Source organism: Cygnus atratus, chromosome 3, assembly GCF_013377495.2.
Source record: "Cygnus atratus isolate AKBS03 ecotype Queensland, Australia chromosome 3, CAtr_DNAZoo_HiC_assembly, whole genome shotgun sequence".
Classification (NCBI taxonomy): Eukaryota; Metazoa; Chordata; class Aves; order Anseriformes; family Anatidae; genus Cygnus; species Cygnus atratus.
Window position 1 is genome coordinate 80,651,091 of NC_066364.1, and position 25,832 is coordinate 80,676,922.

The window sequence follows — 25,832 nt, forward strand, 5'->3', positions numbered from 1 at the left end:
ACACTGATTGCAAACAAGTAAGTATTTTTCAGTAGGACAGGGTAGCTTGTTGCTTCATGAAAGGAGCAGGAGGAACGAAACAGGTGGGAAAATACAAATTTATACTTACAAGAACATATTAAATATCAAGGGTAAGTGGAAAAACAAGCACAAAATCAGTATGAAATGTACTTGACAGTGTCCCTTTAAGGGAGAAAATGGTTGCCTACCAGTTTGTCTTCTCTGAACTGGGGAACTGGTAAATGACTGAAGACAGATAAGACAGATAGATACAGACAAAGGAGCAATATATCCTTGGTGTAAGTCAATTAAAGTAATCACATTCCTGCTATGAGAGAGGGCTTTTAAAAATATTCTACATGTATAGATTTTGACGTTTTGTACCATCATAATTCCCTGAGTTACTTAACTTGTTTTTTGAAAAGGGATTTTCCATAACAAGCTGATTGAAAAATAGCATTGAAGTATAAAAGGATGCATTCGTGACTAAAGCTTCACAATAGAGTGGAAAATATTCAGAACTCGCCTGTGAACTTAGTGTTGGTTCTAATTGGCATATATCTGTTGTCAAGGCATATATTGCACATAAGTCTGTGGTATTATTTATACAGGAGCAACTCGACTTTTCTTTCTGTTTTACTTACATAAAAGAGACAAGCTCAGAGATCACAAAGCAAATGAAAAGAATTTCAAGCTGTCTTCTTGCACTTACTGAATATATGACTTTTAAGTCCCCATACTGATTGTGGGAGTCGCATCCAGAGATTCTGACTTTTAGATTTTGGTTGTATGTATTATTACTTATGCAGATAGCTTAGTCAAAGGATGTTTTGCTTTTTCTACATGTTGTATTGTGGCTAAAGAACCTATCAATTGAGGGAAAAGCAAACAAACAAAAACAAAAAATACCTTTAATAATTGGTTGTAAAAATTAGAAACCTAAAAAGTTCTTCCTAATGCGTGAAGAGCAACTTAAAAAACATTGTTCCTGACCTGGGATAGGTAGTCAGGGCTGTGAAGCAATTATCATGTCCATTTTCAGTTTGGCTCAAAATTCAATGTGAAAGACAGTTTGGTCTTTTAAAGCCAGATTCTTACTTTGTAAGATTTTGTAGGATAATAATCACTATTTGATTAGGAGCTGGTCTTCCCAGGCTGTCTTCTGCTGCAATGAAGAGAGGTACTGTTCTGGCAGAGGAAATACAGATGTACGGAAAAAATGACAGATTTCAAGCTTGTCAATTATTTTGTCATTAAGTGTATAGAAAGATGCCTCTTGTCCTTGTCAAAAAAAAAATATTGTTGTTAAATCACTTTCACATTTTACGTTTTTTGTATTAATATGTTAATTCCTTCGGTTTACAGTGAGAGCACATTCTGCCAGGCGTTTTGTGTGTACAATCCTCAGTGAAGATGGTTGAAGCTGTACGCATACTTCTAAGTGTACATGTACTTCTGAGTATCGAACTGAACTGCTAGAAAGCCAGTTTAGGAACACAAGTTCTGCTATGGGTGGTTACATTTAGGATATATTTTTTAACATTGCCAAGAATATAACTTTGTTAGGACTGTAGCGTGCTTTCCAATTCTAATGACTCCTGGAGCTTGAAATGACTTTCTACTAAATATGAATTCAGAATTATTTTTACCTTATGAAATATTTTTTTATATTAATGATTCATGGTTAAAGGTATGGTAAACACAGAAAAGCTAGGCCTCTGGATAACCAGATAAGAAATTTATAGTATATGTAAATGACCCAGCTCACAGTGTATGTGCCTCACACATTGGCTCACTGAGCTGAGTTTCTGACAGCACTGCTGGCAAATTCACCAGTAGCATTTATAGTGGCAGTTGCTTAAAAATCTTTGTGGAAGTGCAAGATCCACACACGTAGCAGCAAACAGAATCCTTTCACAGCTGCGAAATGAGGGTTTATAATGGTGCAAATGAAGCTTGGAAAACATCAGCACATCTGTCTCTCACTTGAATATGTGGTGAAATACATTGACTTTATGCTTGTCATTTAACAGCTTTGGTTAAGAGAACAAAATCATTTCAGTACTACATAGAATATGTATCTGTACAGCTCTAATGCTTTAAATCACAGAACTTACAATGCCATTGAATTATTATAATCATTCCTGCACTCTTCCTAATCCATGTTTTAATTTTTCAGTGTTCTCCTATCTTTCTCTTTGATAGGCAATATTTTATATTTATATATATATATATATATTTTTTTTTTTTTCTTTTTGTGTGTGTGTGTTTTTTGTTCCTTTTAGTCTGGTGATCCTGAACTTCTCAGAGCTTTGGGAAGGCCCAGGACTGCATAGGTTTGCAATATCACTTTTATAGCTCTGAAAACTATATTGTTCTTTATCATTTCAGATGTCTTTCAGAGGTTTATGTAAGGCTTTTTTTTTTTTTTTTTGTTACTGAATTACTTCTGAAGAATACAACATTGTTATGCACACTGTCTCTTAACAGGTTCTTCTGTTAGAGTTGTTTACAGTTTGACTGGTATTCTGTGCTGCTGTAGACATTACGGACGCTCCTGTTTCTATCTTACTCTTACATGACATCTGTCTATGAAAGCTACAATTTGTACTAGATGAATTATCTACATGTCACATACTCGTATTCACTGAATGAATTAATGCAGTTCTGCAGCTCCCGTTGTATTTCCTCTGTGAATTATTCTACAGTAGCATTCATTACCTCTAATGAAAAGGCTCCTTGATAAATGTTGGTGTGTGTTTGGGTGTATTTTCCATAGTTCTTTTTTTCTACTATTAAGAGTTATATTTGCTTAGTGTCAATTGTTGACTTAATACTGCCTATTTCACATGTACTCTACAAATAACTACATGTGTGGTAATCCAATTACTATAAATATAATGATTGTAATTAATGCCTGCAGGGGCGGGTGGACTAGATGATCTTTAAAGGTCCCTTCCAATCCAAACCGTTCTGATTCTATTTTCTGTAACACAACTAAATCTGTTGTATACATTGTATATTGTAATACTGACTTTTCGTGGCTGTACTGCTTTCTTTTACTTTACTCCAAATTCAGTTGTAAAGGACCATATGTGGTGTTTGTGTTGTACTCAATAGAAACAAAGTTGTGTAATAAAATACCTAGGCTTCTTTATTTATTTTCTTCTACTGTGATATTATAGGTTCTGAATTCAAAGCCAAACAATTATATAAAACTTCGTGTGTGCTACTCAGCTCAGACCATTTGAAACAGAATTTTGTCAACAAAATTAAGGTTTTCTGTTGTTGTTGTTGTTTTATTTATTTTATTTCACATGACTTAGTGAACAAGTACTTTACCAGACAAACACTGTACAAAACACAGTCTTCTGATGAAGTGTTAGACTGTCAAACCTGGTAAATTCTGGAGGGGAAAAAAAATTTTAAAAAAATCAAGCTGTTATCCATCTCTTAAAAGTCCGCAGTACACTACAAAACAGTAACTTTTCTGTAGTGAATAAAAAGAATGAAGTCTATGTACAAATTGCAAATATACTTAATAAAAATTACCACTCTTAGCTAATCAGCTCTCTTACTGACTTGATTGTGACTGTGCAAAACTCAGTTACTGTATAGGATCATTCTTTTGATTTGCTATGCTTAAACCACAGAGGTTTGGAAGATTATAAGTACAAATCTTATGATGAGTATAGCAATAACAGTTCTTAAGTCAGCAATAAGTGTACCATTCAAAATTTAGATAGACAAATAACAGGAAATAAAGAACAAAACTATTAAAAGAAAAATGCCTACTCTTATTCATACTTCAAGAAGTAGCCACAGTTGTGAATTAGTGAAAAAGGTCAAGGTCACAATGTTAAATAAACTTAGACCTAAGTAAGGAAAATAATCTATAAATCTGAGTTTGTTTTATATTTTTTATGCCTTTTTTTTGCATACTATAACTGTGTGCTTAGGCATTTCTAAAGGAAGTAATATTCTAGATATATTTTATTATCATATATCATTATCTGCTGATTGCCCATATATTAATGTACATTAATGGTTGCTAGAGCAATTACCAGGTCATTATTCTAACTGTAATTAATATTATGGATGAGAAGTTATACTTCTTAGAAGAAGTTAACTGTTATTCCAGTTATTTCTGATTCATTTTTTAAAGAAAATTTTTCATAATGTCCTTTTAGACAAGCAGCGTTTCAGAGGAAAATATTTCTCCTTTTATGCCTTTTGCAAGACAAATAATTTTAAACCATGATGTTTCATCTCTGGTGTTAATGTGAATATTTTCACATAATTATTTTTTTCACTTTTTTATCAAGGAAGTAATAATTCCTTGTAGCAGCTTTTTCAGTACATTTTTTGTTCATTCTGTTTTGGTAGCAGCCTTTTTCCAGATCTACTGAATCAAATATTGGAAAAAAAGGAATGTCAGCTTAAAAGTGTTTTGAATAAGTATGGAAAGAGAGCCCCTCAAATGATCTTTGTGTTTACCCTGACATTGGCCATCCCACTGAATATAACTAGAGCTGATATGGTATAGTACTTAGTGTCATTAGCAATGCGTTATCTTTATCTTTTTGTTAGCCATTCTAGCACACAGGAAATGCCTGTCCAGTAATGTTTCTTTTTCTAGAAGGAAATTCATTGGTAGGACCAGATTTCATAAAGCACTGGTTAATAACTGCACTTTAGTGTTTACTCACTATGATGAGCCCAAAGGCAGATAGCCTTGCATTAAAAGGGCAATAAAAAATGCCTGCAATGCCTGCCTATTTCTACAGAACAATTTATCTTTGAGAGAGTATGGCTTCTGAAACTGAATTTCATTTTTCATACTTCTACAGGATGTGAAAAATCGACGAAATCCTCGCCTTGTACCTTATGCTCTTTTGGATGATCGGACGAAGAAGTCAAACAAAGACAGTCTTCGTGAAGCAGTCCGCACCCTTTTAGGCTATGGTTACAACCTGGAAGCTCCTGACCAAGATCATGGTAAACAATTTTGTTGTCTCTCTCTCTCGAAATTAAAGACTATTCCACTTCACTACTTGATTTGTTGGTCCAGTAAAACGACATAAAACGACCTAAACAGTTAGAGTACCTTCAAAGCTAATTGGCCCTTTTCTATGTATTATCTTGTTATATTACCCTTTGACTTTACATTCATTCATTATATTTGAGGTGCCCCAATCCGAAAATCATTTTTAAATTAAAATATTTTTGATTAGTACTATTTCACAACAGAATAGCAAAATTGCTAAGAAAAAGATTATATGTAAGCTCAGTAGAAGTAAATTTTATGTTCTTGCAGTTTTAACTTCAAATAGTTAAGGAAAGATTCTGCAGTTAGCATACAATCCTCTATTTAAATACTTAAAACTAAAAGATGACATTTTCAAAGACATGCATATAAACCAAATTTCTGTGTTTTCAAACAGAAAAACTGTCGAATTAGATAATCTGTTAGAGCATTTAAGCCTCTGTTATTTTCTTAGGTCTTCAAAGTTCAATGAACTTTAACTCATTTCCTAGCAATGTTTTGATTGAAATTACACCATTGCTAGTCTGAATATTTTATTGATATATAGGGCAGTGTTTTCAGCATGTATAGTTTGATTCAGTTTTTATGAGAGGCTACATTTTCAAACTGGTACCATGAATGTGTAACAGGGATGGATTGCTGAACAGGCAAAATAATCTGTTGCTGTGTAGAGTAGATTGTGCTTGTGCCAAAACACCATGGTCTCTGTTAAATCTGCTTGTGGTTAGTCTGTAGGGTTTAAGACTGATTCCTAATCTTTTAATTTTTCCCACTCCCCTCCTACTGTGGGAAAGAGGTACTGCATAGAGAGAGAGTATGACTTCTGCATGGTTCTGAGAAGGTGAGTTGGCTGCTGCAGGAGGTGTTTGACTCCTATGAAGATAAAGGAGCTGTCTGGTGGTAGGGAGAGAGGGAAAGAAAGCACATTCTTTTCCTACCATTTTCTACCATTTTCTCCAAATTCCACTGAACAATATTAATTCCCTTTCCTCATTTACAACTCTGAAAACCAAATGTACCTGTCTTGCCTTAGGAATGAATGGCTAGAAAAATCAATTAATTTTTTTTTCTTAAGATGCAGAGGATCTTTGAGCTAGCTCTGTGCATGGAGTTACTAATTAAATGAAAAGAACGTATGTGCAATCCTTGCATCTGAAAAGTGTCATCAATCCTGTTGCAAAATTTCTAGAGTAAAGGACTTGCAGAAGTGTCCCACAAACTAGTCTTCCTCAAACAAAGACTAGAATTGCATTCAACCACAGGTTTTATATGTATTTTGGGGATTTAAGTTTAACAGTTTATGAACCTCTACAGTTTTTGAGATGCATAAATCGTCACACAGATTCCCTTTCACTAGCCAAAATCCATACAGTTATTAAATGATATAGAGCCATCTAGTGGTGTTCTGCATCTCCGTTGATGATTTTTATTTTTAACATTGATTTACAGAACTGTATAGCAGCATTTTTTTTAATTCTTTGCTATAAGTATTATTTATTAGTTACCCACAGCAGCTGTAGCTTAGGGATTGCTTAGAATATAGAAAGCCTTAATTTACTTAGAGTCTAAAAAGACAATGTAGTCTCACTTCCCATGCTTTGTGGTGGTCAATCTCCTGTATAGGAGAGGTACTGAGGATCTTCAAAAGTGGTTTTAAGGCTTTAATTGTGTAGACCATTAAAGAGAAAATGCTACTGGTAAAAGGATTATATGGCAGAGAGTTCAGAGTTGCTTACAGGAGATTTATTGAGCTTGAGTCCAGAAAGGCCAAACATTTGGGGTATGAGGTATGATAGTAATTTCTGAGGGACATGATTTTGTAGGCTGTTCAAGATAAGGTTAGAAATACTGACTTTTTTATGGCTGAGAAAATAGAAAAGGGAGAGATTCTTAACACAGTCTAATGGGCAAGCAGGTGCAGACATATTTTAGCTTATAAGAAAATTTGAGCTGATTAGAAATTCAGAAAGAGGAGGAATTGCAGTGGTAAGACTGGAATATTGAATTTTCAAAGGCTGAGCAGGCTTTGACATTTTGCAAATTTGTGGGAAAAGATCCAAAATGTTTTAGGCATTCTTTTTCCTAATCTGAGAGAGAGTCAGGTTGATCCCTAGTTGTGTGATCTTATTAATGGAGAGAAAACTGTGTAAAATACTAGAGAATAGAGTAGTTCAGAGAACTTAGGGAAGAAAGATCAACTAAGCATTCTTTCTTTTTTTTTTTTTTGAAATATAAATATATATTTTTTTAATGCAATTTTTGTTATTTCAGGCTACCTTATGGTTTGAATTGATAGTAAAGTCTTGGAAAACTCACAGTATACTGATGTGGGAAGATGGAGACAGTCCTAAGGGTTAGCCAACAATATTGAAGGAAAACCAGAAACAAGTTAGGATAAAAAGTGTTTAAAAGGATGTTAGGAATGGCCATCTCTGAGGCACCATGTAGGATCATGAGTAGTACTAGTATTCAAGGAATATTAATGGATAAATGCTTTTTGGCAATATTTGAGAACATCTTCCATAGGTAGAAGTAGATGGATGCCACATAGCTGTGGATAAATCAATATATATATATTTTTTTTTCAACCCAGTATGTTCAGTGCACTGAGAGGGGAAAAAAAGGAGATTTGGAGACATAGACGAATCTAAGATTTGTGCTTTTGTGAATGACAGAAACAAAAGTAGATCTGTATCAGAAGAGATTGATCCAGAAGATGGTGGGATGACACAGTAAAATAGTGCAAGTGGTAGCAAAAGAACAGGAATACTGACAAGAACATTGGGCTAGGTAGATGGAAAGTTGGATTGGAGAGTAGAGATCCAAGTCCAAAGCTTCATTGTTAGTTGTCAAGAAAAAGGGAAAAGATGGAGGTATTTTTATGCCTGAAAGCAGTGTGTGTCCCAGCATAGTTTTTTTCCCCTTAAAAAAGCTTAAGCACTTAAAAAATAAAATAAAATAATAATAATAATAAAATCTTTGTTCATAATTTCCACAAAAGTTGTGAAGCACAAGCTAAGCACTTCTCTACTGCTGTTATGGAGCACAGGGAACAACATGTTTATATTGTCTCAAGCTTTCTCTTGAGGTTTCTTTTTGTCCTCTTTCTCTGAAGAAGCCCAATAGCAACTCAGTTTTATCTATAAAAATACTTTGATAACGTGTTTTGTATAAAACAAACTGATTTATCAATATTTTTATGCCATTGCTCCTTCATCATTTAAGAGAATCAGTGATAACTTTTAAGAAGAAATACGTTTAATGTGTTAAAGTTTAACTCCAGCCTCCTTTGAACCTCTTAGTGAAGCCATACTGGTCTTTGAGAAAATATATTACTTATAATTACCTGACAATGTGTGAATGTTAACTTAAACTCTCTTAAACTAGCTCGTTACAAATCACTTGCACTTACAGTTAAGAGAATTTTGAAATGAAACATAGTAAGTGATGATAAGCACGTGATCATGCTATAGATAATTAACAAAATTAATCAGTGGCTGAGAAAGCTTTTAACACAGCAGTTAATTTATTTTACACTCCGTTGCACTAGACGAGAGAAGTGAAAAAGCTCATTTTCTTGAACTTTGAAGCTGCTGTGACAGTTTTTAAAGCACTCTATGAAATCTAGCCTCATCTGACTTTCTCTTCAACAGTTTGAGAGAGAGTAAAGGAGAACAGTCAAAACAATTTATATTTGGCATGTTGTTTTTTCTCATTTCACTAGCTAATAATATTTTCGAAATATTGTTTTATTCTTTTGTTGTTTTGTTTTGATTTGTTCTTAAACAGTAATCTGCAGACATTGCCTTTAACACTACCTTTATGCCCTTCTTAAGGCACCTTTATTCTTTCAAGACTTGCTGCCTTTTATCTTGACAGAAGTTAATACACTTTTCCTGAAGCAGGAGTAAGATTATTTTGGGCTATTTTCTCGTTGTTGTTGTTAAACAAAGATGTCTCATAGTTTAGGAATCTTAACTCAAAGACAAACACCTGTCTTTTATAGTGACTGGAAGTGATTGGAGGATGAATTTAGTCTTTTTTTTTTTTTTTTAATCTAAATAACTGGGAGCCCAATTCACAGAATCATGGAACTGTTGAGGTTGGAAGGGAACTCTTGAGATGTCCCTCTCACTGTTCAAACGTGGTCAGCTAAAGCAGATTACCCAGTACCATGGCCAGATGGGTGTTGAATATATCCAAGGACCGTGAATCCACAGGCTTTCTGGAAACCTGTTCCAGTGTTGGACCATCCTCACTGTAAAAAGTGTTTTCTTGTGTTCAGATGGAATTTCATGTGTGTTACTTTGTGCCTATTGCCTCCCTCTTCTTCTTTGTGTCTGGCTGTCTTTACTTCATTCCCTCCCATCAGGTATTTATGCAAACTAATAAGATTCCCTATGAGCATTTAATTCTCTGGGCTGAGTAGTCGCAGCTCTCTCTTACCCTCTGCTCATGAAGCATGCTGCAGCCATGGTCCTGTGCTGTACTTGTTCCAGTAAGTCTGTATCTTTCTTGTACTGGGGAGCCCGGAACTGGACCTAGCACTCCAGATGTGGACTCAATGGTCCAAAGTAGAGAGGAAGCGTCAACTTCAACCAGCTGGCACAGCTCTTCCTGATGAGCCTAGGATGCTGGTGGCCTTCTTTGCCACAACGGTATATGCTGGCTCATATTCAACTTGCCCTTCTCTGCAAACTTGCTTTCCAGTTGGTCAGCTGCAGTGTGAAGTGCTGCTGGGGGTTGCTCTTCCCTAGGTGCCGGACTTTTTCCCTTTGCTGAATTTTGTGAGATTCTTCTCAGCCCAGTTCTCCAGCCTGTCCAGGTCCTTCTGAATGACAGCACAACTGTCAGCTGTATCAACTGCTCTTTCTAATTTTGTGTCATCTCTGAACTTACTGTGGGTGCACTCTGTTCCATCATCCAGGTCAGTAATGAGAATGGAAAACAGCATTGGCTCCAGTACCCCTGTAGACCATAGTAGCCTTGGGGTACTCCTCTAGTGACTTGCATCCATGGGGACTTTGTGCTGCTGATTACATTACTCTGGGCCTGTCTGTTTTCAGCCAGCCTTTCAATACACGTCAATGTGGGATTATTTAACCCATACTTTATCAGCATTTCTATGAGATGTTAAGGGAGACATTGCGAAAAGCCTTACTACAGTCAATGCAAAAACATCCACTGCTCTCCTGTTATCCGCAGAGCAAGCCACCTCACTGTGAAAGGTTATCAGATTGGTTATGTGTGATTTCCCCTTTCATAAATCCATGCTGACTAATCCTGATCACCTTCTTGTCCTTCATATGTTTGGAGATGTTTTCCAGGAGGATTTTTTCCATCATCTTCTCTAGGATTGACTGACCTGACTGTTGTTCTTTGTTTTTTTTCCTTATTGCTCCTCTTGAAAACCAGAGTGACATTTGTTCTCTTCTAGTCTTTAGAAATCTCTCCCAGTTGCCATGACCTTTCAAAGATAATTGGGAGTGGTTTCACAATGACATCAGCCAGTTCTCTCACCACTTGTAGATTGCAACCTACCAGGGTTAATGGGTTTATTTAAATCCAGTTTGAGTATTTCCTAGCCTGGGTCTCCTCCACTGAGGATAAGTCTTCCTTACTCCAGACTTTCTCTATTGTCTCAGCAGCTGAGGATTCCTGAAGGCCAATCTTACTGTTAAAGACTGAGGCAAAGAAATCACCAAGTACCTCAGTCTTTCCTGTCTCATTTGTCGCCAGGTCAGGAAGTGGACCATGGGTTCCTTAATCTTCCTTTTGTTATTTGTGTTTGTAGAATCCTTTCTGGCCTGTCATATTCCCTGGCAGATTCAACTCCAGGTCAGCCTTGGTGCTCCTAACTCTAGCCCTGCAAGGTTGGACAGAATCTGTGTGTTCTTTCTGTGTCCCTTGGCCCTGTTTTCCACCACTTACATGTTTCCTTTTTATGTCTGAGTTCAGTTAGGAGCTCCTTGCTCATCCAAGCAGGGCTCCTGCTGCCTTTTCTTCTTGCTGAACACGTGGCTTCTTCTAGTTGTTTGAAGAAAGCCTCATTTACTATTTTAATAGCAGTTACCCTTGATGAATTTACCTATGTTGGTCTGCCTGCTTGTCTTCACTTACAAGCTCAGAGCTTGCTCCTGAGCCATCCCAAGGCAGATCTTCATGCATTCCAGCTGCTCTCTCACATAAAAGCCAACTCTTGCTCACAGCCTGTCTGTCCTAAAAAACCTTGTATCCATCCATTGCAATGTTCCAGTCGTGTGAATTATCCCATCATATCTCTGTGATCCTAATATGCATCATAGCCCTGTAACTGCACTCATTTTTAATTGGACATGCTGCATGCATCAGTGTCATTTGAGGTACCCAAGCATGCTGGTTCCCCAGAAGAGGCAAGGGAGCCCCATCAAGCTGTTCTGCAGGTACTTTCTCCTTTGTGTGCTTACACACAAACAGGTTCCAGTTCAGCTCTGTTTTCTTGATTTCTGCATCCCTTCTGTTCTTGTCACTCTGGGCCATTGGCTTGCTACCCTTATCCTCAGCTTACTTGGCCGTTTTCTAAGGAATCATGTCCTTTCTTGTCATTTCTAGTTTAAAGCTCTCCCAGCAAGGTTGGCCTGCTGTTGGCAAAGATATATTTGCCTGGTTTAGTCTCATGGATCCCATCTCTTCTAAGTGGCTTTTAACCCTCAAAGAGGGTCTTACTGTTGTAGAAACTAAAACCTTGCTGTCAACACCAGCTGTGCATTGAGTTGTTAACCCTCAGGATCCATTGGGTTTTCTTCAGGTCACTGATTGGATCAAGGAGGACACTGCTTGAGCCCTTGACCACTTTCCCTAGAGTCAATGCTTGCAACATCCCAGATCATTCCTGGCTTTTTCACTGGTATCTGCATGGAAGAACAACAGGGGTTAGTACTTGGAGGGCCGGATGAGCCTTGGTATCATCTCCATTAAGGTGCAAATGTTAACACTTGGCAAGCAGCAAACTTTCCTGGTTTCACTGTTAAAATGTTTCTTTCTACAATCCATCTTAACTTGCCTCAGGAATACAATGTGAAAATCTATATGCCATATTTCAAAAAAAGGGAAGGCAATCTTTTAAGCCTTGTGAATTAATGCATTATATTCTCTCATGCTCTATGTTTGGGTTAACTGTTTGATTGCTTTACTGATGTGGTAATAGGTCATCTGTTCTTCAGAATGCCAATTCCATTACTTCCTAATATTTTTCAGTGTGCTTTAAAGACAGGGCTGTGTATTTGTCTGTTGTTTTCACTGCTTGTATTTTATCAGTAGTTGAATACAGTACTTGATGCTACTTTTATTTTTTCTTTACCTTTTTATTTTTTAAACCTCACAGCGACGAGATTGGATATATGCAATGGGATAATGGAAAAATTTAGGATCTTCCGCACAGAGAAGACTTATGCAGTGAAGGCTGGGAAGTGGTACTTCGAGTTTGAGGCAGTTACAGCAGGAGACATGAGAGTTGGCTGGACAAGGCCGGGTTGCCTGCCAGATCAGGAACTTGGCTCAGATGATGAAGCTTTTGTTTTTGATGGCTTTAAGGTTTGTTTATCTGTAATTATATGAGTGATTGCAGAACTTCATTTTGCATCTTATTCTGTGTGCCATTGCCTCAACTTAATTGCTTTCTTTTCTTCCATCTGTGTTCTATGAAATTATTTCTCTCTCTTTGAGGCCCTGGGTGGAATAGGAAGAAAAATACAAAAGCCTAAGCTATAAATCAGTGCCACCTGAGGAATTCATTAGCAGACTGTCATTTCTCTTTCCTATTTTTTGTCAATTTTTTTCACAGCTTCACAGAACAGGTACAGTGTATATAAACCATTCAACATCTAAATGACTTACCGAAATTCTAAATACTGGCAGAGTTGTAATTAAATATTAATAATTTCTTTAAATTTTTAGTCTACTCTTCCCTCTATGAGAAGTGCCCATTAGAGAATAAATGTGGTTAAGGTTATTAACAGTGAGTGTCTGAGGCAAACGTTGATACAAGTTTTTTTATGAGTGTAAGTTTGAAAGAGCAGGTCTATTTTTTCATGGAAATCCATACAATTTAGAGTAAATTAATTATGATAGAAACAGTAATTTTTGCTCAAATTCAACTCTGCATTAAATGCTGACAGATTGAATCAGTGTTAAGAATATATAGGAAATCCAAGTATTTTATATGTTACTAATTTTTATCAGAATAGATTTAATAACTCATTGGAACTTTTTATTTCATTGTGAAGGCCTGTGAAACCACTATCCAAACCATATAATTGCTGTTAAGGCTACTGATGAATCTTGTCTTAATGAAAACCTTTACCATACATTTCTTATGTCTGATGTTGGAATTAATTTCCTTTATTACTATTACAATACTTGACAGAAACCAACAGTAGGCCTGCCTGTTCCTGGTCAGGTCAAGGTCTCTAGCTGTATTTTATCCATGTTATTGGATTTTTATTCTTTTTTTTTTTCCAACTCTTGTGTTATTCAAGTAGACGCCTTAAAAAGGGAACTGAAAAGTTGGTTTTATAAAATGCCTAATTGGATTAGGTAAACTATTGAAGACCAGTGTCTTCACTAAAATAGCTGAGTAGTAGTTTGCTTTCTGCATCTTAATTTTTGACCTTTAGGTCTCAATATACAAAGCTATTTTGTTGTATTTGATTTTAGTGGGTTCTCTGCTTAGTTCGATAAAAGCTTGTTTTTGACCTTCGGGATACACAGAAAGCCTCATTTGTTTGGTAGGATTTTGAAGAAGGATAAAAGAGGATAAAAATCTAGCAGTGATGGAATATATGAATCGTGAACGTATTTGTTATTAACACTGTTTTGTTGTATGTATGTTTGTAATAGTTTTTTATAGATGTTCATTTATTTGAATTTCAATCCAAGACCCCAGCTAAGGCTACCCATCCAAACCCCTGCAGTCTTGGACTTGGTCAGTCATACAAATCATTAATCATGCCCTGAACTACTGTGGTATTTCTCAGAAGCTTATAGAGTTCATCCCATCCACAGACAATTCTGTTCCTTCCAAAATTTGTTATGACAGAATTTTAATTTATTTTGTATGCAAGAGTTTTAGAATTATATTTAAGGAAACAACAAAGTTTATTTGGAAGCAATGAATTTATAGGCCACTAGACTGAACAAAAACAATTGTTAAAAAAAAAGTTTGTGAAACAGCTATTTAACGTAACTGATAGCATGTTATTTTCATTACAAGTCTCTCATGCAGCTTCTGCATAAAAATAAGCCATGTTCTTTCTTACTAAAATGTTGAAATAGCAATTTGCCCTGTCAGCTCATGTAGCAACGTTTTAGAATATATTTGAGAGAAGTGCTTGCAGGAAGTAAATTGTCGGATTTCCATTTTCAAAGTTAACTTGCGGTATTCACAAGCATTGTTTTGGAATGATATGCTGTGGAAGTTTTAATTTTAGTGCTGTGTTAATTGAGGGGGCTAATTATTAGTTTTAATCACTAAAAGGGAGATGAACACATACATTGTCACTGTTATTCTTTGAAAGTCTTTGAAATCCTTTACAGGCACAGCGGTGGCATCAGGGTAATGAGCATTTTGGCCGCTCATGGCTGGCAGGAGATGTTGTTGGATGTATGGTTGACATGAATGAACACACTATGATGTTCACCTTAAATGGTGAAATCCTTCTCGATGACTCAGGTTCAGAACTTGCATTCAAGGACTTTGAAGTTGGTGATGGTAAGTACTGTAATATATTGTGCTGTTAACATACTTTTTGTTCCGGTTCTCTTTTAAGTTCCCCTTTCTAGGTAAAAAAGGAAGTGAAATTTAGCTATTTAGCTTGACATGCTAAATGCACAATTTTCTTGATGTAGTTTAAAGTATGCTAGACTGTATATGTTCAAAAGAAGAAAGGAAATAGTATCAACATAACTGGCAAGAACCACTAGAGTTCAGTGGCTCTAGCCAGCATATAATATTATTAATTATGATAACTTTCTAGGATGCAGTGCTGAATCCACATTCTTTAATCAAAGACACAGTCCCTATTTTGCATCTCCATGTTTCTCTCTGTATTGCCACAGAGAATTGCCCCTGTATGGAAAAGAAAATTGCTTTAAAACCTAATGAGATTTTTTAAAAACTAATTTCAGTGGACTTTGTTTTGTTTTTCAATGCAGAATTTCTGTTCTTGCTGTGTGTTGTGGATCCGTAGTAGCTCTTTTAGACACACTAAAAACAATGCTAGTATATTTAACAGCAGTCTTATGGGGTTCTGAAAATAAATTAATTTGATTTTTTCACTCATTTTGCAAATATTTTGTAAATTAATTTTATACTATGAGTATTTATTGTGGCATATTCAGTGTATTTGCATAAACTATAAATGAATTGGTGTAGTAACAAAAAATAAGTAGTGGTAGTCTGGGTACTCATTCACAAAGACGGTCACATTTTTCACAGCATGGTAGAGATAAAAATCAAGAGAAGAATATATGCCATTCAATGTGTTATTATGCTTACCTAATCCCTAAAAATAATGTTTTTCTTCTTTTGTCAATTTTGCTAATATATTAAGAAAGCCAACAGCACTGTCAGATTTTGCTGCTATCTTTAGTTTCTCTGTGTGGCCGATAGGACCAAGCCTTGTCTTTTACTCTATTTGATTAGTATCAAGCTTTTGGAAAGGAGCCATCCTAGGTGTAAGGATGAAGCAAGGTATTTGATGTGAAATTTGCAATCAAGTTTTGCAGTCAGACTCTTGACTGTATGTTGCACAGTTGTGTATAGGCCTATGAATTCATGATTTAAACAGGTCACAATATGATACACGTTATTCAGATCATGTACTGAAACCCTATCAGATTTCTGCCAAATTAGTGAGAGAATATGGTGGGAAGTTTAAGCCAGTTATAATTTTTCTACAGCTCTTGGAGGAGAAATGACACCTGATCCCATAAATTCTAAACCAGCAGATTGAGTTTTGTGCCTGTTTGTTGGTGTTCTTGGTCCAGTTTTCAGAGTCCTAAAGCAGGTTTTAGTTTACCACGATGCCATAGGTTATGAGATTGCAAAATACTTTTGACAGATCTGGGAAGAGAGTCAAAGGCTGTATTCTCTGTTGTTCCTCTCATGAGTTTCAACACAGAAGGCACAGATTGGACTGAGAGGTCTAAGGTGACTAAGCAATTTCTGTGTTTAAAAAGAACCTAAGAATTTGCACTGATACAGGGACAGGAGCATGCTAATTAGGATAACATATAGCAACAGTGTGTGACTGAATATAGGTTGTTTCTGTTTATGGCCTTCTGAGAACTTGGAGGAATTCCTTCACAGGCACCTCTGCTATGTTTAGGAGGCATCTAGTGTTGTCTAGAATCTGGCTACAGCTATGTTTTACTGAAGATTAGGAAAGATTAAATATTTTCTTTATATCCCATTAGTTCAGAAATTAAAATTTCTGAATATAAAGAAAATTGTTAAGTTTTAATTTTTCTCTTTTGTAGGTATGCATTTTGTCATATGTATTATACATCTGTAAAATAATATATTTGTGTCTGAGAGAAAAAATTTTTGAACAATAAAATCCCACATGGTGCTTTTGGGTTACTGATCCCTATTCCCGTGGAAAGATGAATCTTATACCTATCAATTAGATATTTCCCTGGTTGAATTTTAACCACTTGACTTTGATCTGTATTTCAGAGTATTTTACTTTCAGGAGTACTTTGGGAGAAGAATATTTTTTTTCTTCTTCTAGCGTACCATAGAAATTAGGAAAAGCTTGATCTGATTTAAAATGATATAATTGCCACCAGTTCGCTAGCCTACAGATTACTGCCTACAGATTTTTTTAAATACTATGGTAACATGCTGAAGGACAGGGATGCCTTAATTGTCATAGTGTTAGTGATATATGAACAAAATCATCCTGGTGCCATGAAATTATAACAATTGTCCAACTATTTGGCAGCATAATTCTGCTGAGTAGAGAGGGATTCTGAGAGAAACTGGAATTTCATGAGATTCTGCAGGTAGCAGTTTGATCACTACATTGATTTCAAAGTTGATGAAATTACAGTGATGTAGTTTTCATGGTACTCATTTCTAGCTGCAAGTTCAGTTTTAAAAGTATCTCTGTTGATTCTAAAATGGCTAAAATAGTTTCAGGTTTGAGATGGAGTACCAAGGCCTTGGTAGCCATGTCAGAAATTTCATGTTAGCGTCAAGCCATTCAGATTTTTCACAATAGCCCTTTAATTCACATTAAGTTCTTCTAGTGTCATGTTTATAGGAAAGAGCTTAACTTTCAAAGATCTTCTATTGTGTTTTCAGAGGAATATTCTTTTTGACCTCAGATTTTATAATACAACAGTATACAAATGTCAATTATATTATGGTTATTTTGTGTGCACTTCATTGGGGGGCATCTGTATATATGTGTGTGTGTATACAGACATACATATGAAATAACCAAATTAAATTTGACTTTTGTAGAGCTTTCAAATTTTTAAGGCTGGATTTGGTTAGCTTTTGGTAATAGCTTCTATTTAAAAGCATTGAGACCTTTCTGCATATTACTTCTATCAATGAATTGTGTGCATGCCATGTGCTGCTGCAGAAAAGACCTCTCAGTTTAGATAAAAGATTTGGCAGAGCCCAGCATCCTGCTTTAAAAGATGTCGTCCGACTGTGAAGTTTTAATTCACTTATGAACAGTGAAAAGGGAATATGGAGGTCTGCCAATTTACTAAGACTTGTGTGCTGTATTTTAGGTTGTACTGCCAACAAGTGGAGCTCTTTGGGATTTATGACAGACTAATCTGCCTGTGAAATAATGTATTCTCAGAAGTAAAATTGTTAAACAGTAATTGCATTCTATTATGCACTTGTGTAGGAAATTTTGCACTGTAAATATGAACAAGTACACTGTGCACCCCAAATTTTGTTTTATCAACTTGTGCTCACGGAGAGCATGAGCTGTTTATTCTCAGTGTTTGACAAATCGGGTCATAAAGTTCATCCTGTATCCTCAAAAGCGGGGAACCTTATAAGAAGTGTTGCTGTGCTATACTTTTGCCATATGTGACAGAGAATGTTAGAGAGTTATTCTTCTGATGGTAGTATTGAACTCTTTTCATTTGTGCTATTTCATAAATTAAAATAAAAAGTTTGCTCTGCAGCCCAGTAATGTAACTGCAGATAAGAGCCACATCATGTGTAAACCATGTTTTTGTGTAGCTTCCAGCATTCCATCTGTAAAGTATTATATCTAAAATGTCTGGATACCCATTTAAAGAAGGGGCTTGAACGTTAGTCTGTATTCATGACATGCATAGTCCTTATAAGAAGTAGATGCGATATCTTTACCAAATAAGGAATAGTCCTGAACAACCTTACTGACAAATATACCATATGTGAGACAGTGCAGAATTTCACCAGAAAAGAAATTAGTGCTTCCATACTTAAGACTGACACTAGTATTTATATTCAATTCCTACAGAGCAACACTTTATGTTTAGTAATGATTACTTGCAGGAGTTAGCTGCCTGTACAGTACCATTCTAACATCAATAAAATTTGTGTTGGTGAGAGATTATCGTCATGGTTACATATTGGCTACAGTTACAGAGTTGATGGAAAATACCAGATTGAGTAATTACATCAATGAGAATTTTTCCGGTATAGGAATTTTGTTCTGAATTTCTTTGTTTTCTTTTAGTGATTCTTAAAGTGTTATTTTTTATTATTATTATTATTTTTGTGTGTGTGGAAATTATTTGCTTCATATCTAAGAGTGAATGCATCTGTGACATTTTTTTCTGATCCCACAGGAAAATGCTTAAGTAGAATTAATAGCTTATGTACTGTTATCTGTATTCTATTCAGGAAGAGCAAATACTAGGAATTGATTTAGTTTCGTGTCATATATACAACTTGGTTTTCATGAGTACAGTATATAATCTTTTCTTAGATTTTGGACTTCATTTAATTGTCTAATCAGCTTTTTTTCTATACTGCATGGAGATACAGAGATTGAGGCTTCCTTACATGAAATGTTTGACCTGTGCAGAAGAAAAAAACATTTTTTATGTATAGATAAATAAATTAAAAATGCCTAAATACATTGTGGTAGTTTTACCCAGCTGGGCAGCTGAGTTCCACCACAACTGCTCTCTCACTCCCTGTCCTCAAAGGAAAAGGGGGAGAAAGTACAATGAAAAGGGCTTAAGGGTTGAGATAAGGACAGGGAGATCACTCAACAATTATTGTCACAGGCAAAACAGACTTGGCATAGGGAGATTACAGAAATTTATTACCTATTACTAACAAGTTAGAACCGTGAGAAACAAACAAAGACGAACTAAAAACGCCTTTCCTCCATCCATCCTTTTCTGCCTCCTCCCCCCAAGCAGCACAGGGGAATAGGGAATGGTGGCTGCGGTCAGTTCCTAATGCTTCGTCGTCTGCCACTCCTTCACAGTCACTCTCTGCCCCTGCTCCATGTGGGGTTCCTCCCACAGGATGCCGTCCTTCCCGAACTGAGCCTGTGGGGGCTGCCCACAGGCAGCAGCTCTTCAAGAACTGCTCCCGCATGGCTCCGTACCATGGGGTCCATCTGTCAGGAGCAAACTGCTCCAGCACGGGTCTCCCACAGTCAGCAGCTCCCCCCAAGATCCCCTGCTCCACCGGAGGCTCCTCCATGGGCTGCAGCATGGAGATCTGCTCTGACGTGGGACCCATGGGTTGCAGGGGGACAGCCTGCTCCACCAGGGGCCTCTCCACAGGCTGCAGGGGAACTTCTGCTGCATGCCTGGAGCACCTCCTGCCATCCTTCTGCTCTGACCTGGGGGTCTGCATGGCTGCTTCTCACTCCTCACTCTCCCAGCTGTAGTTGCACAGCAGTTTTTTCCTTTCTTAAATATGCTCTCATAGAGGCACAAACAACATCACTTTCTGGCTTGGCTCTGGGCAGTGTCTGATCCCTTTGGAGCTGGCTGAAACTGGCCCTTATCTAGCAGCTTCTGGATTCTTCTCACAGGGGCTACCCCTGCAGCCCCTCACTACCAAAACCTTGCCACATTTTTATACATATATGTGTGTGTGTATATATATATATATATATATATATAAATAATATACACACACACACACACATATACATACATATATATATATACACACATATGTATATACACACATAAGTGTGTGTGTATATATATATATTGCAGGTTTAAGAGTGATCAGTTTGCACCTCCTTGTCTTTTAACACTTGTTTTAGCTTTTGTTCTTCTCTATGTTCTTATCAAAATATAACTGAATATACCTAAAGTCTAGTTAGGTTGTTATTTTGTTTTCAACAGCAGTGGATAGCAAGTGCATGTGGATAAATGTAAGAGCAGGACAAGCAGACAGCAATAACTTCCTTGATACACATTGTCCCAGCCTTCAGTGATTTCTGGTTCAGAAACTTCCTGAGCCAAAGTTGATATGTATTGAATAGCTGTGATGGATTTATTTTTCATATGAAGTTCTCTAAACAGTTTTTGAATCAATGTAAACTTATGCAAAAAGTAATGCTATGTGACAGAGAATTCAACAACATTTCTGTGTAAGAAAATATAGGAAGTGTATTGGATGTTCCTCCCTTTGCTTTGAAGCTTGCTACCAAACAATATCTTTGATAACAATTTTTGTTTTGAAAGAGATTGAAAAATCACTTACTGTTCACCTTCTCTATGTCACTCATAAATTGTGGTGGTGTTATGATACTTTATTTTTTTTGTTGATGTTGTTGTGGCTGAAGTATCCTACGGTCTTCAATTTTCCTGATAAGAAAGCAGTCATTCTTGTTGTCCATTTTCAGTTCTTTTAAACCCTTTTTGAGATGGGGAAAGCACAGTTCTTCTTAAGATTATTAATGTGGGTGCCATACATCCTGTAAATATCTGAAAATGTTTTACATTAATAAGAATGAGAAATTAAATTGTGATATGATTCAGATAGACAAAGTACATATTTTAGGCTACATATACCTGTGTGGCTTACAGCAAATCATACATCATTTTTGGTTAACATTGTGAGGATTCATGCTGTCACAACTGTTTCTGTGGACGTCCCTTCTCAAACAACTTGATGTCTGCAGAAGGCTGTTACTGTTCTTGAATGATGAGTTGAGATTCATAAGGTTATTGAAGAAGAATTATGATTTTTGTCTTTGATTAAAAACACTTGCAATAGCTTATAGACTCCTTTAAGTTAGCAGGGTGCCTAGTAAATTCTCTCTACTAGAGCTGCTAGGGTCTACCATGGTATATATCTATATAAGCAAATATAACTTGCCTAGTTATGTGTGTTTTATAATATGACTTTTTCCATTTAGTTCTGGAAAATACTCTTTATTATTTTCTATCAGTGTATTTGCACTAGCAGAATACACATTAATCATGTTGTCTAAAATCTGTGTTATCTGAGAAGTGGATGCCTTGTGATTTAAAAGCCTTCCTGCGAAGATAAAAAATAAAATAAAATATCTGGGCTTGAGCTTATGACTAATAGTCTATGGCCTTAAATGTATCATGCCTGGTACACATACACATGATAATGAATCTTGAGTATCTGTAAGAAAAAAGAAAAAAAAGTCAAGGTGATAATGAAAACTGATCTTTTATCTCGTGAACAGTCATTCCTGTAAATGGTGCTGTGCCGTGAAGTTTGCTTTTGTCTCTAACAAACATTTCATGAACAGATGTTCTGCCTTGTTTTTATCTGGACAACCTAAAGTTGAGGAACTAGTTGTATTTTGTCCTTATACCCTTCAATACCTGTTAGATTCACCTGAGCCAGAATAATTGTGGAATAGATGAGTTCTTCATGATTCTGAACCCCAGGCACAGATAAATAAACAAATTAAAAAGTGCAAAGGAGTCAAAAGTGAATTCCCTGTACTAGAGAAACAGTAGGAGAGCAGATATAGATGCATAGAGATGATATGAAGCTGATTCAAAAATAAAAACAAAACAAAACAAAAAAACCCACCACCACCACCAAAAAAAAAAAGCTAACGTAAGCTCAATGAAGCAACAGTATCATATTGTCAGCTCTGATTATCCAGAGTCACAGAGTGGTATGAACTCTTAAAATGAATTATTACTATTTTTTTTTAATCTGCAGCATGCTGTTGGTGCATTTTTTCCCACTAATATAGCTGTGTGGATGAGACCTATATTACTTTTATAGTAATTTTTTAGGATCTCTCAAATTACTATGTAACTAATGGAATTTTAGGAGGAATAACAAAAATTTTTAGACTTGAAGTAAAATTGGCAGTACTCTATCACCTAACAGAGAGTTTAACCAAGTGTTGGTTTTCAGAATCCATGAAGTACTCTTACATTTCTGTGAAGTGAGCTGAGAGTTGTGAAGAGATTAATGGATATTAGAGAGCTTTATTTCCAGAATGATATTTGAGATATAGTAATTCGTGACATATAATGGCCATGTGCTATAGCTAGCTGCTTGCATTTATACTGTTTGGTTTTATGTCTTTCTTAAAAATTATTTTAATGTGTTTATGGAAGAGAAAGATTTTTCTGATGTTTGTGGTGCACGACCCACATATTCTTTCATTTTGTTTTAAGGATTTCTACCTGTGTGCAGCATGGGCCCATCTCAAGTGGGAAGAATGAACTTTGGAAAAGATGTCAGCACTCTAAAATTTTTCACTATCTGTGGCTTACAGGAAGGGTATGAACCCTTTGCTGTTAATACAAACAGAGACATCACCATTTGGCTGAGTAAAAGACTCCCTCAGTTTCTACCAGTGCCACAAAATCATGAACATATTGAGGTTTGTAATCCTATTAAGATGTTTTTGGACACTTCTTCCATGAGTCTTTTTTAATTATCTTTCTGCTTTTGTACTTCTAGACAAGATTTTAAATTTGATATGTTGACCCAGTTCTGGACAAACCTTGCTCCTATTACAAATTTGTTACATTCAGTGAAGTTGCAAATAATGCAGTTCCTTGGTTGATGGTATTACCCATGAAATCTGTCATATGTGTAACCATGAGGTTCTCCAAGACAAACTCTACAAGAAGTCCTTTTAAGAGCTCCTGGTACAATGAGTGAGAAATGTGCTTATAAACAAGTTCCAGAAAGTAGGCATTTCTGCATAACAGATACTTTGTGTTCTGGTGGATACACTTTCTAAAGTGATATTCCATATATTCATAAATGGTTTTGAGTTTAATAAATATTTATTAGCCTGTTGTGTCGACACTTATGTCCCAATCAGTTGTGCATCTTGAAACTGAATTAATGCCTTTGAAGTCTGCCATGAAATCTTTCTGACATTGCTGAAATAGGAACTGTCTTTCAGCTGATGTTTATCACATTATAATATTTAAGAGATTTGTATTCTTTGTTGTGCATGTATACTTTATTAGTTGTTTTGTGTTGTTCTGGGCAGTGTTAGACTTGTATTGCACAGAACTATGATGAGAAATAACATTCTTTTGTAAGTGTTTCATATTTAAGGAAGGAACTCCTTATAGTATTAATTTCACCTTAAAATGACCATACAATAATTACAATGCATTTGACCGTTGACAGTTGCAAGCTCTGTTAGTCATAGGTGCTTATTCTAGAAATATAACTTGAATGTTTAACAGGGGGCAAAGCATCAGCTTCAACACAACTGCATCTTTACGTTTGATAGGTGATGAGAATTGATGGCACCATAGACAGCTGTCCCTGCCTGAAGGTCACGCAGAAGTCCTTTGGTTCACAGAACAGTAAAACAGACGTCATGTTTTTTCGATTAAGTATGCCTATTGAATGTGCTGAGGTGTTCTCCAGAACAGCTGCAGGAGGGTTACCAGGCACTGGTCTTTTTGGCCCAAAGAATGATTTGGAGGATTATGATGCTGATTCTGATTTTGAGGTTCTAATGAAAACTGCTCATGGTCATCTAGTGCCTGACCGGACAGAAAGAGAAAAAGATGCCACAAAATCAGAGTTAAATAACCATAAAGATTATGTTCAAGAAAAGCCTTCACGTCTTAAACAAAGGTTAGTAGCACATTAGTATTTTATTTTTATTTTATTTTATTTTATTTTATTTTAATTTTATTTTTTATTTTATTTTTATTTTTATTTATTTTAAATGGTTGAAGAAAATGCCAGTCAGGTCTGCAGAGATTTTTCCCTAATTCTGCGGTATTGTAATTGGATATAATACAGTAAGAGGGGCAATTAACCTTCATATTCTTAAGTTGCTTCATATGCAAGATGTAGATTAAAACTAAGCCAAAAACTGAAAACACTTTTCCAGCTATTAGGAACCTATCATTTGGTTTATTTTGAATGCTTTTGTGATCACCGCATGATATGTACTCTAGGACAAGTATTAGTACAAAACTACTGTGTGTATATATATTAATCTATTGAGCCTTTTGTATAGATTCTGATTTTGATTTTACTTATTTTGTTACAGATTTATGCTCAGGAGGACAAAGCCAGATTATAGCACAAGCCATTCTGCACGGCTTACCGAGGATGTGCTAGCAGATGATAGGGATGACTATGATTATTTGATGCAAACTTCCACGGTATGGTAACATAGGATTTATATTTTAGCTGTTTGCCTTTTGTATAACTACAAGAATTTGCTTGTAAGAGTTTCAGAAACTAATTTTCAGGCAAAATTTTTTATTTAAATGTCTTCAGTAGTCCTGCTCTACTGAAGTTGAGACTGCTACGTTCCTTTTGGTTTGACTTGACTGTCAATCTAAAACCATTTCCATATGGAAAGTTATAAATTAAATAGAATATGTTTTTGAAACTGTTGTTAACAACACCAAAAGAGAAAAAATAAATAGTTCCAGAATAATGGAATAAAAAGGAAGAACTGCATTAAGCAAACAGGTAAGTGTTCAGGGCCATTTGAACACATCTATCTTAATTTTATTCAGCATCTATTTCTTGGAGTTTCTAGTGAACGTAATACTTTTTTTTTGTGCATTTTTCTCTGACAAGAAAAATAAAGCTGCTATTTTAGATATATTTTCCTTTTTCTAAAAGGTATTAGTGTACTAGAAACTGACAGTAACCTACAGTATAAATATTGCAGCTGCAGTACAAAAATAGCCTATGATGCTGTAATGTGGAAGCCTAAAATACAATACTTCATCAGTACTGTTTTCCATTTTTTGTTTTATTTTAACTTGCATATTTTTGTAGACTGTATTTTGATTAGTATTAATATCCTTTTGTTTCTTTGTTTATGAATTGCACTTGAACAAGCTTATGCTATTTTTAAAGAGATGACATATTCAGATTACAACAAATGTATCATGAATCAAACTGATATATCGGAAAACCAACTAACTAACGGTTATTGATATTATTATTTTTATTTACAGTATTATTATTCAGTGAGAATATTTCCTGGCCAAGAACCTGCGAATGTCTGGGTAGGCTGGATTACCTCTGACTTTCATCAGTATGACACAAGCTTTGACTTGGACAGAGTGCGTACGGTCACAGTGACACTGGGAGATGAAAAAGGAAAGGTTCATGAGAGGTTGGTTACAATTTACCTGAAATGTTACATATTTTATAATTCACAAAGGCAACTAATAATTTATAAACTGCAAATCCACTCTATTTAATGTAGTTGAGTTGATTAAAAAAAAAAGATATAGTAATAAAGAGGACAGGCAGTGTGGTCCTTTTTTAACTGTATAGTATTTTCTTATTGCTTGTAAA

The 25,832-nt window shown here is 35.7% G+C and overlaps 1 protein-coding gene across 1 annotated transcript in view; it reads left to right on the top strand.

Annotated features, from left to right (window-relative positions):
* Positions 1 to 25,832, top strand: part of RYR2 (ryanodine receptor 2) — a 314,450-nt gene that overhangs the window by 143,474 nt on the left and 145,144 nt on the right. The window contains exons 27-33 of the mRNA XM_050709825.1: positions 4,851 to 4,998; positions 12,411 to 12,619; positions 14,621 to 14,795; positions 22,700 to 22,908; positions 23,782 to 24,134; positions 24,559 to 24,673; positions 25,487 to 25,647. Of these exons, the coding sequence (XP_050565782.1) occupies positions 4,851 to 4,998; positions 12,411 to 12,619; positions 14,621 to 14,795; positions 22,700 to 22,908; positions 23,782 to 24,134; positions 24,559 to 24,673; positions 25,487 to 25,647 (1,370 nt within the window). The remainder of the gene's footprint in view (positions 1 to 4,850; positions 4,999 to 12,410; positions 12,620 to 14,620; positions 14,796 to 22,699; positions 22,909 to 23,781; positions 24,135 to 24,558; positions 24,674 to 25,486; positions 25,648 to 25,832) is intronic.